The 18828-nt window shown below is 40.0% G+C and overlaps 1 protein-coding gene across 4 annotated transcripts in view; it reads left to right on the top strand.

Annotated features, from left to right (window-relative positions):
• Window positions 1-18828, top strand: part of MST1 (macrophage stimulating 1) — a 32261-nt gene that overhangs the window by 626 nt on the left and 12807 nt on the right. Inside the window, exons 2-10 of one of the 4 annotated variants that reach the window (XM_087887687.1) lie at window positions 2378-2522; window positions 3394-3530; window positions 7402-7534; window positions 8852-8964; window positions 10114-10228; window positions 11464-11600; window positions 12866-12986; window positions 14243-14361; window positions 15542-15701. In XM_087887687.1, coding sequence (XP_087743813.1) covers window positions 10170-10228; window positions 11464-11600; window positions 12866-12986; window positions 14243-14361; window positions 15542-15701 — 596 coding nt within the window. In that variant the 5' untranslated portion in view covers window positions 2378-2522; window positions 3394-3530; window positions 7402-7534; window positions 8852-8964; window positions 10114-10169. Of the gene's footprint in view, window positions 1-2377; window positions 2523-3393; window positions 3531-3920; window positions 4317-7401; window positions 7535-8851; window positions 8965-10113; window positions 10229-11463; window positions 11601-12865; window positions 12987-14242; window positions 14362-15538; window positions 15702-18828 lie in introns of those variants that run through there. The other 3 variants (XM_087887686.1, XM_034440648.3, XM_034440642.3) reach the window with 3 other exon arrangements.

Here is an 18828-nt window from a genome sequence, read left to right as displayed (position 1 = left end):
GAAATATATTTGGCCGGGTGTGGGGAAAAAAAAATCATTAAGCAAACAGCACTCAGTGTTGTTAATTTTGAATAAGTCGAACGCAAATCGCGATAGCATTTGGATGCCTTTCGCGCCGTTTAGACTTGTGGGGCGAAATCATCACGCAGCCGCAGCCTCCTTGAGGTTTTCAGCAGGAAAACGACCCACCGGGCGGGCTGCCACTGATCTAGGGGCGAGAGATGGGGTCACTCTCCCACCTTTTGTCCTTGGCTGACAACCTTTACGAATGGCCCTCCATTCATAACGCATGACTTCGGGCGGGGCATCGCTTCAGGATCAGCCCATTAAAAAGGATCACCCGTAGTCGGAATGGTGCAGTCCATTGCTTTCGTGTTAAATCCAACGTGGCTTATATTTTTCCTTCGGAGGTTGAGTTATTTGTTTGTTTGTTTATTTATTGGAATTTGTCAAACGAGAACAAGAATAAGAGAATAAAAATACAACGACAGGCATCTTAGTGCACTTTATGCACGCCCCCGCGTTCTACTAACCACTTTAGTATGAAGTAATGTTGTCAAATAGATGACCATTCAGACACATAGTAGAGATCACTTTGCAAAGAGTTTTATCTTTCATCTTATTTCAATTTAAACTTGAAGAAACTTTCCTATGTTCAAAGGCAGTTTGACTTTTCAAGAAAATGGTTCTTTTAAGGTTTCTTTCTTTCCTCTGTTTTTTATTACAATTTGAAAAACACCTTTGTTTTGGCCAAATTAGGTTACCAGCCTTGTCCTTAACCTTGGTCCATTCTCCACATAATCACTCTGTCTAAACAGTCTTTTTTTCTTCTTCATTTTTTCATTTCATGCAGTCTACTGTCCCAGGTGTTTCATTTGGATAAAGGATCTTTTATGATTAATATTGATTACTAAAATAAAATACTTTCCACACAATGTTGCGTTGGGGCTACTATATCTAGCCTGCCAGAATCCAGACCATATTGGCAACAAAAAGATACTGAATACTCCATCCTGTCTTTGCTGCAATCTCCTAGTTGTCCCGCTTTTACGTAGCCCAGGTTTGATACTCTTAGCCAAGTTGTCTGTCTTACTTAATTTTATTTTTTTAATTTTATTTTTACTAAAATAATAAAATAACCTTGCGTGCTGCAAAACAAAGATCCAGCCTCAAGCATATTTCTGTCTCTCTCACAATGCTTCTAGGCTCCATATAAATAAGAGGGATGTAGTCCTTGTTTAGTGAATGAGTCACTTAGAAATTATTCACAGGACAATGATGAAAATATAATTATATGACCAGCCTTTCCATTTACTATCTTTGCAAGTGTGTAAAACAAAGGAAAGCTGATTAAAATTGTAAAATTGTGATGGTTTATTTAGTGACTGCTTCAAGTTGCCATTCCTAATTGCAGTTGCTAAACAAGGACTACTTTGTTTAATAAAATGGTGAATGGGTTGCAGGCCAGTTATGAGAGGGAATCATCAAGTAGCCAATTAGAGAACATTAGTGAATCAAATGCATATCATAATCATTAAGGTCACTGAGGCTAGAAAGGTGTCTGGCAATAAAGCAGATGGAAAGCATCCTTTATTTCTTTGCTGGCATCTGGTGGTTGATGAACCCTATGAAAGATCATGATATCGGTGGTGCTCAATCTTTAGTTCATTCTCTGCTTTGCTTAAATTAATCTACCCAAGAATTGGCATACTATAAAAACCATTTGACACAATTAGCATTTGTATTTAAGCTTTAGTGTAGAAGTACATTAGTGATTTGATTAGGTGAACGCTAGGCTAATTTAGCACGGATGCAGTGGCCCAGTGGCTAAGATGCTGAGCTTGTTGATCGAAAGGTTGGCAATTCAGCAGTTCAAATTCCTAGTGCCACGTAACGGGGTGAGCTCCCATTACTTATCCCAGCTTCTGCCAACCTAGCAGTTCGAAAGCATGTAAAAATGCAAGTAGAAAAATAGGTACCACCTTTGGTGGGAAGGTAACAGTGTTCCGCGCGCCTTTGGCAGTTAGTCATGCCGGCCACATGACCACGGAGATGTCTTCAGACAGCGCTGGCTCTTTAGCTTTGAAATGGAGATGAGCACCGCCCCCTAGAGTCGGGAACGACTAGCATATAAGTGCGAGGGGAACCTTTACCTTTACTTTTTGCTAATTTACCTTTGCAAACTGAATGTCAGTCCAGCCTCTTTTAAGCTTCCAGTAAAATGAAAGTCATTTTTGTCTCATGCACAATTTTTATATAAATACACATGGTATATAAATGAAGCAGGCCCACTGTTTTATAGCTCTACTGGACCAACTTCTAAACCAAAACAGCTACTCATATTCCATTGATGTAGTTATCTTTTTTTTTTTTTAAGGGCAATGAAGGCAGCGACCAGAGGGAAGAAAATGTTGCTGCACCCAGTTGGAGTGGGATATTTGTCTACAATGAAATGAAGCACAGCCAGAGAACCAGACAGCGCTACTTGACTTGGCACAAGTTGGAAATACTACTTTTGATATGTAATGGGATATGTGTTGCTTTTTATTTAATATCCACAAGGAGCAGTCAAGATCAGCAAGATCGAGCAAGATGGCAAATTGAGGATTGTGAACCAAGCCCCACCCTTTTTGAATGTGAATGTGATGTTGACATAAATTGGAATGGGATGGGGGTTTACATTGCAATGCTCTGTCTGACATCTTGCTGATTTTGACACACGCCTGCAATGGTTACTGTCTTTGCCCCTGAGAAATGGTCTGTGGTCAGTACTTAATCTGGGGAAAGCTGCCCATGTGAATCAGCCTTAAGATTCCAGGAAACAGGGAAGCTGGATGGTGCACTTCACAAACTTTGATTATATCCCCTGTTAAGTCTGTATCTATGAGAAGTATTCATTTAAGTCCAATGAAAAATTATACAGAACAAAAGAACAACAACAAACTTTTGTGGCTGATCCCAATGTATTCTCTTACAATCCTGTGTGTAACTGTACTGCCCCTTACACAATCTGGACTGGATATTTATAGATCCTGACAAAATACAAACACTTCGAAAACTTGAACTGGATTTTTAAATCGGTCTAGTATTTTAATTAATATAGAATCCCACTATGCAGTGTTTGAACAGAGGCAATAAATAAACAGTGGTCTATGTTTACTATGATTAGCTTGTGATCAGAGGAATACCCAGGATATGATCTTAAATTTTAAGTATCTCTACTGAAGCTTGGAGATGTCTGTCATAACATATTTGTGAGGGGAAAAATACTCTGGAACTGTGTGGAATCTCTGAATAAACATGTTTTGGAACAAAATGTTAGACAAGTGATCTGGCAAATGGCTTTGTGCCATTAACTGCTGTATAACCAGAGCATTTCCTATTATTATTCAGGAATGTTTGATCTTTTTGGATTTCTAATTTTAAATAATGCCCACCCATCTCCACCCAAGAGACAGAAATCAGTGGAGCGCCTTTTTCTCCAAAATAAGAACATATTCCCTGCAAAGCCTCTTCTCAGTAATGGAAAGGTGAGGATATTCTTGCTTTGTATACTGAAGCTGAACATCTTTTTCCAAATGTTACTTTTTCTTTATTGGTCATATATAGCCAATGTTTAAAGGCCGTGGTTTCTCAACTTTGGTAATTTTAAGCTGTGTAGACTTCAATTCACAGAATTCCTAGTCAGTGCTGGCTGGGGATTCTGGGAGTTGAAGTCCACACAGCTTAAAGTTGCCAAGGTTGAGAAACACTGGCATAGAAGACTGCCGGGCCGTAACTTGGCAACTCTCTTTTTTAGATTTGGCCTGTGCTGGACTCTTGGAAACTTTCCAATCTGCTTGGCTTGGTCAGCAGTAAAGATCTGTGAGACTGTAGGGCGGTCCCATTGTTTGACCACTAACAGGAAGGGGAAGGCTCTTGATCCAAGGCCAGCCGGACTGATGTGGAGCAATTTCCCAACCTGACTTTTCATTGCATTTGGGGAAGTTGGGGAGTGATTGTCTCTTTTTGGGAACTTTTGTGAAGCGGGGGCAGAGTTGAAAAAGAGAAGTGGAGAAATACTGTTTTTGAGGGCTTACTGTATTGAGGGTCTAATGGGCAACCGTACCCCATGTGCTTTGAAGCTGTGGAAATATTGCTGATACACAAACCCTAAGTAAATATTTAGCCAGCTGTAACTTCCTGCCGGATATTCCTGGACACATAACCTTGTTGGCATATCTATGTGACCATGTTGGGAAGACTGCGTGTGGTGGAGAAAGCCATGCAGGAGACAGCTGTCTTGATCCTTGTGTTGCTCTGCACCTCCAGCAAAGGTGAGGATCTATCCATCCACCCACTCTGAATCTCCACAGGGTGCTTCTTTCTTGTTTCAGTAACTCTGCAGAATGCAGAAGGTACTGCTTCTCTATACTGTAAGTTCTGTAATCAGGATATTTTCCCAGAAGAGTTCTTTTTACTTTGCTGTTTGCCAAAGCTTTCTGCCCTGAGGTACTTCTGTCTGCATATTAGTGGATTGTGTTTTTTTTTTTAATCTTGCCTTTATTATTTTTATAAATAATTCAAGACCAGGGGTCAGCAACCTGCGGCTCTGGAGCCGCATGTGGCTCTTTCATCCCTCTGTTGCGGCTCCCTGTCGCTGCCACAATTTTGAGACGAGCTTCAGGTTATGGGGAGGAAAAGCACGGCGGACCAGGAAGAGACTCTATGGCAAGGGCAGGTTTTCTGATCAGCTCCACTATTGATAGGGCTTTCAGTTAGGACAGGTAGAGGAAAAAGGATGCTGCGCTAGGAGGAGACTCTGTGGTGGGGAAACCGGACTTCCGGGGCTCCAGGGGTTTCCTGTTAGGACTTTTGTGACTCTTTGAGTGTTTAAGGTTGCCGACCCCTGTTCAAGACAGAAAATATATCCAACACTCTTTCCTCCTCTTATTTTCCCCACTGTAACCACCCTGGGAAGTGAGTTGAACTGAGACAGTGACTGATCCAAAGTCACCCAAATGGCTTTCATGCCTGAGGAAGGACTAGAATTCCAGTGTCTCCTGGTTTACCTTCTTCCATAAAGAACAGACATTTCTATCCTGGTCTGTTAAGGGTTGTCTCTTTAGAGAGAGCAATAGCTGTTATCTCCCTCTGCTTTGTTGGCTGAGGTTTTTCATGTCTCTCCAGAACCATTGGTGTTTTACTAAAAACTTTTTTTCTGTCACTTCATCCTGACATTGCCTTTTCTTCAGGGGTGAAATACTACCGGTTTGCTCTGATTCGGGCGAACCGGTAGTGATAAAAACTACCGGTTCGGGCAAACCAGTCGTAAAAAAAAAGCTACCAGTTCGGGAAAACCAGTAGTTTTAAATGCTACCGGTTCCTCCAAACAGGTATTTCCAATGATCAGCTGTGCCGCGTGGTTTAGCTTTGCTAGAAAGCAGAAAATCCTGCTTTCTAGCAAAGCTAAACCGCGCGGCACAGCTGATTCCCCCCCCCGTTCTGTGTACCTTCCCAAGCCTCCTTTTGGTGTGCATTGCGCATGCACATGCAGCGTGCATTTGGTGAGCACTGTGTATGTGCGTGTGCAGCGTGCGCTTGGCACACAGCACACATGCGCAGGCAGCAAACCAGTAGCAAACCGATTTAGATTTCACCACTGCTTTTCTTCATCCTCAAGATGTATCTGAGAGTAGCTTAAAATCATCTTTAGTTGTTTCAGTATGTTGCCATTGAAGTAGGCAAGAAGCATTGTTTTCCCATGAGTGCAATATAGCAAGTTTCACCCACCTTTTAGTAGATGTTATAGTTAAATCCCACCTAGAAGGGTAGGGCCAAGGGGCCACCTAGGCTAGTATGAGTTTATCCCCTCTCCTCTGGCCCCTTGGTACATTCTGACCTTCTCCATTCTGCTTTGCATAGTGGGAGAATGATGTTCTTTAAAACCAGCCTCATTCATTTGATGTACTAATAACCAACACAGAGGTCTGGGTCTTCCTGAATAATATCTGACTAGCAATGGCCGCACAATGAAGGGGAAAAGAGAGAGTTGGTTCACTTTCCTGCATCACAATACAGTTTTCTCTCTACTGATAAGCTGCTGTTGGGCTTCTTTAGAATATAGATTTAGCAGTGTTCTGAACTAGCACAAAACACGTGTCCTAAAGATGGACAGCTGAGGTTTGGCAAAAATGATAGAAAAAGTCTATGTCTGCTTCAGTTCACTGACCAAAAAAAAAAAAAAAAACTTGTGGCAAACCAGACATTCCTTGGCAGATGTCTATCAAAACTTCCCTTGTTCCCCAGCCTTAACTCCATCATCCACCAATGTACGGAGAGTGATTGGGAATTGAAATCCAGACATCTTAAAGTCGCCAAGGTTGAGAACATAGGTCTAGTGTTTTAAGATGCTGGAAGAGGATCAAGGAAATCTGAGTTCTTGTCCTACTTCAGGCAGGGAATCCGCTTGGTGACTTTGAGCCAGTCATTATCTCTAAGCTGTAGAAAGAAACTAATGGCAAAAGTGTTGCCTAGAAAATTGCATGGCCATGTCCTTTTAGTTGACAGAAGTCAAGACTGACTTGAAGAAAAAATAAGTTTACTTCTATCCATGCCATGCCAGAAACCGGGCCGCATAAACAAGCTAAGTCCTATTTATGGGATGCAGGGAGCACATGAAACCACACTCTCTGGTCTACAGAAAAACCTTTCTCCATGGAACCGGTCCCTGGTGCCCAAAAGGTTGGGGGCTGCTGCTGTAAACTCAGGGACTGGTAGATAGCATTTTAACACAGCCACAAGGAAGAGATCTTTAACAGATTTGTGACAAGGATTCATTAAGTAAAGCTTTCTGGCTCTGTTAGCAAGCTTTTGAATGTCTGTGGCAATAATTGAAACCTTCTCATTTTTTCAAACTTCTTAGCCACACATTCTGCAAATAGATTTGCCATTTTTTAAAAAAAAACAGTGCAATAATGTATCTGAGGCAGAAATGTAGTAAATGCAATATTTTCCCATCTTCACACTGGAAAACAGCTATGTATGATTCTTGTCCACCTGGGGTGCATCTGTTAAATGTACAGCACTTTGCCCAGAAGTCTCAGATATAAGAATCACGCAATCTCATTTGCGTGAATAAGAATCACACAATTTTATTTGAGCCAAGGAACTTTGTTCATACTAAGTTGGTCTCTTTATTCTATTTCCTGTTTCTTAAAAAATTGATGACATTCAATTCTCAAATTCTTAGAAAAGACTATGATTTAACTGTGCTAAGTTTTTCTCCTATTTCCCCCTTAAAGACTACCAGGATGCTATACAGTATTATTGAGGCACATCTTTATGCTTGTTTTCGGTTGAGAGTTGATTCTGTTTTCTTTGCAGAGATCCAGAATGACAGACATTTTCTATACTTTCCAGGTCACCGTTCTCCACTGAATGATTTCCAAAGACTAAAGGCTACTCAGCTGATCACTTTGGCTCAACAGAGTGTGGAGCAGATCAGTGAAGTAGAAGAATGTGCCCGGCACTGTAACACCCTGGTGGACTGCAGGTAAGGGGGGAAAGCCATAGCTTCAGGCAGGTGAGCTGCAGAGCTTACTAGAATAAGCTCAGACAATAGCTTTACCTTGAGTCAGGCATTGGCTTTTTTAGCTGGTAGTACCTCTTAAGAAAGTACCTCTTGAGAAAGGGACGCGGTGGCTCAGTGGCTAAGATGCTGAGCTTGTCGATCGAAAGGTTGGCAGTTCAGCGGTTCGAATCCTTAGTGCCGTGTAACGGGATAAACTCCCGTTACTTGTCCCAGCTTCTGCCAACCTAGCAGTTTGAAAGCATGTAAAAAATGCAAGCAGAAAAATAGGGACCATGTTTGGTGGGAAGGTAACAGCGTTCCGTGCGCCTTTGGCATTTAGTCATGCCGGCCAAATGACCACAGAAAAGTCTTCGGACAGTGCTGGCTCTTTGGCTTTAAAATAGAGATGAGCACCACCCCCTAGAGTCAGGAACGATGAGCATATATGTGTGAGGGGAACCTTTACCTTTACCTTACCTCTTAAGAAGCAGCAGTTCTCCAGGATCCCAGCAGAAATTTCTCCTAGCTCTTCCAAGATTCAGAAGTATTCTTAAAAGGTCATTTTAATCTGGGAAGGCTTTTCCTAGTCCTACTACTACCCAACATCTTTAACTGGGAGACTTTGTGCATGCACCTGATTTTGGTCTAGCAAGTTCAAATTTGAATGAGAAACTATTAGGAACTTCAGGATGGAAGACAAAAAAAAAACAAACATCCAGAGGTGACAAATCTCTTTTGCTCTCAAGAAAGTGACATGAGCATGTTATGTGATCCCCAAGAGTTGGGCTTGATCCAGAAGAATCTTAACTCTTCTTTACTTGAAAAACATACATTTTATTAGAACGTTGGGGTGAGTGATAGTTGTCTTATGTGTTAATTTCACTTCATGCATACATGTCTCTTCAACATGTACATGGGTATTTAGCTGCACACACATCCCCATACATACATAGATGCGCACATACCAAGCTCTGAATGAGCTCTGAATGAGACATTGAAGTTTGAGGAAAAACCGTGAAGAAGTTGCACTGAAATTAGTCTACCATGAAGATTTACTGAATAACAAAAAGTCCAAACTGGTCTACAATAAAGACCAAATGAAGAATAGAAAGGAGACATGGCAAGACAAAATATTATATGCCCAGTATATTAAAAATAAAACAGGCAAAGTAGATAACAACTAGATATGGCAATGACCAAGAGCAGAAAAGTTGGAGAAAGAGTCAAAAAGTTTAGGCAAACAAGCAATTCCCAATGCCAAAGGTATCTCATGAGACTGCTGTCTATGTTTTCTTCCAGAGCTTTTCACTACAACTGGCAGAGTTATGAATGCCAGCTACTGACTGTGACCCAAAATTCACCGCATACCCGGTTGCAAAGGAATGTTCATTATGACCTCTACCAGAAGAAAGGTAGGTTGAAGGTCTGCATGGAAGTGAAAGACCAGGGAGTGCCTATAGTTCAAGAGAAGGAAGATGAAAATGCATATTTGTGCTTCCTCTGGCCAGATGACCTAAAAATTAAATAGGGATTCTTACTTAGGACTTGGGTTGCTGAAAGGAGAGAAGGAATACACATGCATGAGAGGCTGTGCATAAAAAAAAATGGAGGAAGAACATCTTTCCAGCTGATACACATCTCCTGTCTTGATCTATAGGCTCTCAAGCAAATAGAAGTTGCCTTCTCTAATATGCTTAACTGAGTGCGCATCCATATCCATCTTAATATCTGATGTAAGTCTAAGTATCTGTCTGATCTCCAACTTGTTCTCAACATCTGAGAGGGCATCTGGAGTAAATTGATCTCTGTTCACATATGTGCCCCCCTCCCCTTTTTCATCCATACCCGGTTAAGTCGTTATAGGAGACAGCACAAGAGTCCTCGGCATCAAATTTATTGAAAGCTCCATACATCTTTTTGTTTAGTTTTATCTTGCTGTAAGGGACAGACAGAGTGAGTCTTTGGAGTAAAGCCTTGCTCAAAGTCCTATGAACTTAATGGGAATCCTGATGGGCCACTTTCTCCATTACCTCCTATCAGCGACTTTGAAACAGCAAGATATTTATTTGTTTATTTGTTTATTTATTTATGGAAATTTATATTGCCACCTATTCGCACATTGCAACTCAAGGTGGCTTACAAGAATTGTTGGCCCAACATTGGTTATTGTGCCTGGATTTGTGTGTTTTCCTTCCTAGATGTAAGAGATGTGAACCTTGTTCCTAGCCAAGAAGCCCATAAACCTCTATTATCTGATAAAAGATCATCACAGCTTTTGAAAAAGGTTGGGTTTCACACTATTGCCAGGATTGGGACAAAATATCCTCTAACCTTTCCAGACAATCTGCTGATGAATGAGAAGGCCAGCGATGACCCATATATTACAGTAGATGAATAAAAAAAATACTCATGTGTGGCCTTCCTTTTTCTTGAACTCATGACAGAATGCTCTTATCACATGAAATACATCAGTGACTGCATTCCCAAATAAGTAGCCCCACTCTTACTTGACTACCATACCATCTTGCATTAGAAGTTATTTCTCAACTATCACTTCACAGGTTATGTAAGGAAATGCATCATAGGAGACGGGACAAACTATAGAGGGTTCCAGTCTATGACTGAAAAAGGAAAAACCTGTCAAAAATGGCAGCTGAAGTTTCCTCATGATCACAGGTAAAATCTATGCATGCCACCCTTTGAACTTCTTGAAAGGCAATGTGTAAATAAATTAAATAAAGGCAATGTGGAAATCAATCCCAGCAATTTTACTGTGGGTGGATTTTGACTATCAGAGTTTGTCCAGCCAGCATGCTAGTTGGGGGAATTCTGGGAGTTGAAGTCTTCACATCTTAAAGTTGCTGAGCTTAGGAAACACTGGTATAAATACATGAATTAAATAACATAAGAAGAAGTGGGTACTGCCTACGCAGGAAGGTGTTGCATTCCTGTATTGTTGTTGTTATTGCTGAGGCCAATGAGAAAGAGAGAAGAGTAGGACAGAAGGGATGTCCCTGAGTAATACTTTCAGAAATAATAGAACAATAATTGGGCAGTTCTTCAAGCAATAACTTGCTATGTTCAAGATTCTTATAAGACATACTGTACATCTCTGCACTAGTAATCTATTCTATATCATCTATTATGGTCATAACGCTATGCACAATGAAGCTTAGTGATTATACTTTGGCTTTGTTGATGCTTTCTAAAGCTAACCAGGTTTTATGAAGCAAAAGTTTTAATACTTCCAGGAAGAATCTCATTTTGGAAAGATGGCTTAGGGAATCTGTACAAAACTGCTACTCCATCAAGCAAGCCAGAGGCTGTCCATAAGGGAATCTATCTAATTTGCTTGGTCTGACAGGAATATAAAGTTTTATATTTATATAAAGTGGTGCTTTATATTCTTGTCAAGAGCAGCATTACACTGTCCTAGGAAAATGGGATGCAGCTGGCAAGAAAACAAACAGAAAACCAATGCATCCAAACCATAATTAAAATATAAGTCTTTTTCATCCTGTTTCCCATTTTCCTTGAATAAACTATTCCTTTACTGTTCCAGTTCTCAGCTGATGGTACTGAGGGAAGACAACAGAAAAAATATCTCCCCAAGCCCCATTAATTGCTGTATTTCTGCTTATCTATGACCTTTATAAAAAAAAAAAATCTATCCTCCCTCCCTCCATCTATCCATCTGACATTTAAAAAAGAATAAAAGATTTGAAACATTTCAGGGTATTGATTTAAAATGATTTCTTGTAATAAACAAGCCATCTTATATTAACTTCAGTGATTTTCACCATTATTAAAGTTGCATAATTGGAGGGTGATAGTTTTGCGGTGAAATCTAGATCAATACTAATGAGATAATTTCAGTTTCTTTGCCTTGTGTTGTCTTTTTGTTTCTTAAGATTTCGCCCATCCCAATATAATGGTTTGGAAGAAAATTATTGCCGGAATCCAGATAATGATTGGCGTGGCCCCTGGTGCTACACAACTGACCCTGCTACCCGACATCAAAGCTGTGGCATCAAGAAATGTGAAAATGGTAATTGATTTAAGATGTCTGCAGGACACACATAACTGTATATAACCAGCCCATATAATTAATTAAATTATAATTAATTATATATACATACATACATACATACATACATACATACATATATATATATATATATATATATATATATAAAATAATTACTTGATCAGTAATTCAAGGTGGCAGACATATAATACTCCTTCCTCCTCCTATTTCCCCCAAAACAACCACTTTGTGAGGTGAATTGAGTCGAATTGAGAGAGAGAGTGATTGACCCAAAGTTACCCAGCAACTATTGTGCCTAAGGCAGAGCTAGAGCTCATGGTGTCCCAGTTTCTAACCTAGTACCTTAATCACTTGACCAAACAGGCTTTGGTCTATGGCCTAGGCAGTCATGAAAAGTCAAACTGACTTGAAGGCAATACATGATTGCAAAATGAATAACTATGTTTTTGTACTGTTGATATTTATTTTTAGTTTTAAATAGTAGTGCCCACAGAATTCCTTGTCAATAATGAAAGTAAATATTCATGCTACACAGGAAAGATGATGTTTACCTTGTGGATAACTGCCACATGGGTCAACTGTATGGACCAAGTTTTGATCTGTTTCTGAAGTGGAGAATATAGCAAAATGCAAGCAGCACCTGTTCAATGGGGTCAGATACTCAAAAAAACTACTATAATCTTTTTGATTGATGGTCCTTCCTAAACCATATGTCTATTTGATCTAGTACCAAGTGCTGTTTTGCTTCCAGAGGCCTATTATGCCTATGGAACTTTGTTAGCTGGGGCATGTGTGTTCTTTGGTGACTCTTGTGTTCTCTCTGTCCAATGTTGTAATGTATTTTTTTTTTTTTGTTCAATCCTGAGATCGTACAGAGTGTGTGAATTCTCATGCTCTCTGCCTAGTTCATTCATGTAAATTAGTTTTCTTAGTTACCTTCTCTTCAACCTTCTGGTCAAAATGTATGGGGAGCCATGGAGATGATTTTAGAGAAATTATCCAGAAGTCACTAACATAACAACAGGAGCAAGCTTGGAGCCCAGGGCACAGGAGAAATTTGAGAAAGAGACACACACACTGGCTTCTCCTGAATCCCAAAGTATGAGAGGGAAGGAAGGGGAAACAGTCAGACTTGCAAATTATTATAATCTTTTAAAATAATGTTGAATCACTTTCCTGATTTGGACAACTTTGCAGGACTGACTAGATTCTGAGTGACTCTTACTACATGCCTCTTACAATAATACTCTGTCTTTGCCTTCCAGCTGTCTGTGTGTCATGTAATGGTGAGGATTATCAGGGATTTGTTGATCACACTGTGTCAGGCACAGAGTGCCAACGCTGGGACCTGCAGCACCCTCACAAGCATCCATACCTGCCAAACAAGTACTGATTTTAGCCATTGTGTAATCTGTAAAGCAGCAGGAGAAAGTGTGTTTTCTATGAAATGTTGCCATGATGATACTTGTCAAGGAAATCCTTGGGAGATGGAGCTACTAAGATCAGTCAGAGGAATTGGCTCATATCAGTAATGACTTTGCAGTTGTCACAATCCTTTTTCATACTAATGTGAAATACATGTAGTGGAGACACAGAGACACTTCCAGGTTCAATTTCAAGCATATCCAGGGCAGACTGGATCCATAGCAGCATAAGAGGAACCTTGTTAGATCAGAGCTAGTTCAGATTTTTTTTTGTTGCCACAAAAGTGAATTATATACCTTTTGAAAATGCATACTGGTTATACTGCAGAAGCACTTGTTCTTGTGTTTTATACATTGGCATCCATATATAATAGTGTGACTTTGATAGTCTTAATCCTTTATATTTTTTAAAGCTAAATTGGTGGCAATTACTTATTCTAAGCACAACATTTCATAGTACATCGATGTTTACCCTGGAAATACAATTCCCTTTATCATGCCCAAATTTCCCAATATTCAGCTTTGTTGTGTTAACTAAGGTCCCAGGATTTTAAGAGAAGGCGCAAGACGAACTTCACCACAGTGTATCAGGCTTCCGCTTACTAATCTTTTTTTAAAAAAAAATTCTCCGTCTTTGCAAGTTTTAATAGAGAAAAGCAGAAAGTAACATACATAAATAAAAAACAAAATTATAAATAATCGCCTGTTTCAGAGAGGAGTGCAATATTGTCCCTAAATGTAGTAACCAGAGTATCCTAAGTGTGTTTGCGTCACAGTTTTGTTTAAAGAGAGCTACTAGTTTTATTTACACATATTTTTATAATGATCTTCAATATGGAAATTATTTTTTTCCCAATGGCTCACATTTTAATTGGGCATGACCTTTCTTGGTCATCCATTACGGTTGATATATACGTGAAATTAGGATTGGCTTATTCCATTTCACATATGATAACATTTCTGCCTGAAAACTGTCAAGATGGGCAGAGCTGAGCTAAACTGACCACTGGTCTCATTTGGTATAAAGCACCAGGCAGCATCCAATGCGCCTATTAGCCTCTTACAAGCCTGCTTCCAATGAACAAACACCACAGTTATAGCCACCAGAAGAGTCTGTTTTTTCCTTTGATGTTGACATTATGAAACACATCATGTCCATTTTCAATACTGAGAATAGTGTTTTAGCTTAATTCTTCCTTTCTCTGTTATTTTTTAAAGATACCCAGATAAAGACCTTGCTGATAATTATTGCCGCAATCCTGACAGTTCTGAGCAACCTTGGTGTTACACAGTGGATCGTGCCAAGGAGCGTGAATTCTGTCACATTCGTAAATGCAGTAAGTCCTTCTGAGGTTCAGGACCTATTTGGAAATAAATCACGAAGGGATCAGTCTATTTTTCAAACACCAAGGGGAATTTGAGACCTTATGTGGAGATAAACCTGAATAATGATCTTTTAATACATTTACAAAAGCTACATGTAATAAAGAAAAAATAATAATCTTCAGATTACTTAGCTACTATTTTATGATGCACAAAATCTGTCTCTTAATATATAAAATGCACTGTGAAAGCTTTCAGAGTGGTTAAATTAATTTGATTAATTTCTAGTTCAGTTTGCATCCTAGTCAGCCCCTATATCCAGATCAGAGCAAGCTCATGTGCTACTCAGTTCACTGAGCAAAAACTATAGCTTGACATTCTCTTATTAAAATATCTACAACAACCTAAACAAATTAGCTAAATTGTAGCTAATGGGACAAAAGACAGGCATAAATAGAGAGAGAGAGAGAGAGAGCTATAAACAATAGGATAGAGACAAAAGGACAGAGGGCCTAGTAGCACCAATCTCTGTTATCTATCTCTCAAAAGGTACAGAACTTTCCAGAGCCCCTGAAAACAGTACTGTACTGTACTGTAAAGCAGTCCCAAAGGAAGCAGACATTGTTTATTCCAACCTTAACCCTTTTATGTGCATAACAGCAGCAGAATAGAAGCAGATAAATTTGTTTTTTGTTGATTCAGTGTGGTCTCTAAGCCAGTGTTTCTCAACCTCAGCAACCTAGTCAGCATTGGAATTCTGGGAGCTGAAGTCCATGCATCTTAAAAGTTGAAAACACCGCTTTCATCCATTTTGTAATTTTAGATTGCACTTAATGAAAACTGGAATGTAAACTTTACAGTTTTAAAATTTTGAATCTTGAATAAATAAAAACATTCTTACAAGTGAAGGTGAATATATGTGTCCCAGGAAAATGTTACAGATCCAATCTGGGTCGGTCACTGAGACCAGAGGTGTAGTTTTCTGAGCTTTTGGACTCGTGCCGGAGCCCATCCTCAGAAGCCCATCTCTAGCAGAATGTGACCGACCCAGATTGGATCCCCAAAACATTCTTTTCCAGCGTCTTTGATGTAAATTCAAGAATGAATGTAGTATTCTTTTTTTCATTCATGCTATGAAGGATTTGTGATATACTTTGTGATTTGATTTCCATGGATTCTCCCTTTTGGAAGCAGAGAAACATCCACATATGTCTATTACAACCAGCTGCTTCCGGCTGAAAGGAAAAGACTATCGAGGCAAGGTGAATGTCACTACATCGGGCGTCCCCTGTCAACGCTGGGACTCACAGACACCACACCGACACAATTTCCACCCTGAGAAATATCCATGCAAGTATGCATTCGTGATGCTATTCTGCCAGAAATATAGTCAAAGTAGAAATGGGAGTGGAAGCATTTCCTCTGAAAAGGTTTCCTGCTGCTAGGCATAAAAAGTCCCTCCGCTTGAGCTGCATCCCACTACATGAGATTATCCATTTTGGTTTGGGATTAAAGTAGAGTTTCTTCTTTTTTGGTCTACCCTACAGCCAGGTAATGGGCTAGTGATCACCCATTCAACTGGGTGGACCTTTGCTTTATTGTTTTGAAGATCAGTGTGAGGCGTTGCAAGAAATGCACCCATAGAAAACGGAACTCCGAGGCAGGTAGATTCCTCAAGCAACAATTTTATTGGATACATCATATTGGCACAACTAGTGAAAACTGACTCTGAAAGTTCCTGCAGTTTTCACCTAATTAAAAAGAGAAAATTTTCCCCATCTCATCAGTCACATGGTCCAATAGAGGTGTGGCCAGTTGTTTGGTTACTTCACTCCTCCTTTCCCAGCCACCTTGGTTCCCACAGGAAAACCTTTTGTTTTGACTGCAAAACTCCAGTTAACTTAGGGGTGAAATGCTCCTGGTTCGGACCGGATCGCCTGATCCGGTAGCGATGGCGGCGGGTGGTTCGGAGAACCGGTAGCAAAAATCCCTGCGCTGCCCCCCCCACCACCACCATGCCCAGCTGAGCCGCACGATCATCTGAGGTTTTTTTTTTTTACTTTTAAAAACATTTTTTCTACAACTACTTCTGCCGAAAAAATGCTTTTAAAAGTAAAAAAAAGCCTCTGATGATCGTGCGGCTCAGCTGGGATCGTCAGAGGCTTTTCAAAGCATTTTTTTCTGCAACCTCTTTCGCCCAAGAGGTGGTTAAAAAAATGCTTTGAAAAGGCTCTGCCGATCAGGCAACACAGCTGGGATCGTCAGAGCCTTTTCAAAGCATTTTTTAAACCACCTCTTCTGCTGAAGAGGTTGCAGAAAAAAATGCTTTAAAAGTCTCTCTGACGATCCCAGCTGAGTTGCCTGATGGTCAGATAGGCTTTTAAAAAAATATCTGACGATCAGACAACTCTTTTTAAATATGTAAATTTTAATCTGTTTTTAAATTATTGGGGTATTTTAATTTGTCTGGGCCAAATAATTTAATTTGATTTTATCGGGTTTTTAAATTTTGTGTATTTATGTATTTTATTGTTGGCTGTTCACCGCCCTGAGTCCTTCGGGAGTAGGGTGGTATACAAATCAAATAAACTAAACTAAACTAAACTAAACTCAGCTGGGATCGTCAGAGAGGCTTTTAAAAAAATGCTTTGAAAAGCCTCTCTGATGATCAGGCAACTCAGCTGGGATCATAAGAGAGACTTTTAAAGCATTTTTTTCTGCAACCTCTTCAACGGAAGAGGTGGTTTAAAAAAATGCTTTGAAAAGGCTCTGACGATCCCAGCTGTGTTGCCTGATCGGCAGAGCCTTTTCAAAGCATTTTTTTGCATTTGCAGAAAAAATGCTTTGAAAAGTTAAAAAAAAAAAAGTTGGCCATGCCCACCGTCACATTACCCCCCCACCAAGCCACACCCACAGAACCGGTAGTAACAAATTTTACATTTCACCCCTGATTTAACTATTTCTCTCCCCTTCTATCTAATGGCAACCCTGAAGCCTCAAAGATGGCCCCAGCCAGGTTCGCTTCAGGGTTGACAATCAGTCAAGTGATGACACTTGGGCATAGTATGAATTTATTATTTCACTAGAGGCAGGAAGGCTGTTTCCTTTCCGTCAGAGTAGTTTTACACATATCAGCCCAAGAAAAAGGGACATTATTTTTTTTCTTGTTTGCACAGCATGATAAACAGTGAAACTTTAGAAAATGACTCAGAACCGATTTTCTTTAAACATCATGCATCCTATGCTTTAAGTTTAGGGAGTGTATATTCAAAGAAAGGAAATTCTTATTACTGTTCAAAAGGGAAAAAGGAAAAGAAGGCAAATACTACTTTTGCTGCTTTACTATCCCCTCCTTTTGAGTTTTCTCCAACAAAATGTTCTATGAAAATTGCTGGTGAGCTTTGGCTTCATTTAGGAATTCCACTTGAATACAGTATCTGTGCCTGTTAGTGTCTTCTATATATTTCACTCCCTGTATCTTTTAATGCAGAAGTCCACAGGATTGAGGATGGATTGCTGTGCCTATCTCCATCACTCTCTCTTTCTTTCCTCAGAGTGAGGCCTTTGTGCTGTGGCATCATAGACTGTGGCCAGATTGCCTGTAGTGCCTCACTCTAAGCCTTTTCTTATGAGTGAGTGAAACATTATTCACAAATTTTATCTTGGCCCCAAACAATGCCAGTTGTATCATTTGTGACCTCCATTGCTTGCCCCAAACCTGTCTCTTCTGTATCCAATTCACTTTTGGATGGTGGTATCCTAATTTTTGAGTATGCTGCTCCCCATCAGCAAGCTGAATGATTTCTCCTCTGGCTTTGCTGATGCCCCCTAAGCAAAGGAACTAATATGGAAGCTGTCTTCTTTTCTTTGGAAACTTGGAAAGTGTCTGGCAGGTTTCTCCAGAGACACACTTGCCCCAAGGCCTCATTTTCAAGTCTTAAAGCAAGGCATGAGGATAGGTAGGATAGCTTGACCATAAAGATTGTCCAGCTTTGAAGAAACCCTGATTCCAGATGTCACTGGTTTTCTCTCTGAGGACGGAGGCACTCTAGGCCAGGCCTCTGGTGACAATAGCAAAGCATTTTACCTAGAAAGGACAGTGTCTTGGGTTCCCCAGTTACAAATCATTTAGAGATTTCAAAGTTAAGACAATCTATTGAAGGAGCTCAGAAACTGACTGAAAGCCTATGTAGTAAACCAGGGGTGGGCAATTGTGGCTCTTTTACAACCTGTGGTAACCTTGAGGGGGAAACATCACAGTGAGAACGGTACATCCTCAGTGATGTACCAAGCTGTCTCAGGAATTCTGGGAGTTGAAGTCCACAGGTTGTAAAAGAGACACAATTGCCCACCCCTATAGTAAACTAACTTGGATGATTATAGAACTTCACTAACCACAGGTCTGTGTAAGTCTAAAAACAAATCTTATGACTACAGTCTATGTTATAGCTATGGACCAATTAACCCTGAAGTATCTTCCA

The sequence above is a fragment of the Pantherophis guttatus genome, chromosome 2 (genome assembly GCF_059756535.1).
Source record: "Pantherophis guttatus breed Tessera chromosome 2, ASM5975653v1, whole genome shotgun sequence".
Classification (NCBI taxonomy): domain Eukaryota; kingdom Metazoa; phylum Chordata; class Lepidosauria; order Squamata; family Colubridae; genus Pantherophis; species Pantherophis guttatus.
Note: the sequence above shows the minus strand (reverse complement) of the source record. Positions and strands in the feature narration are given on the sequence as shown.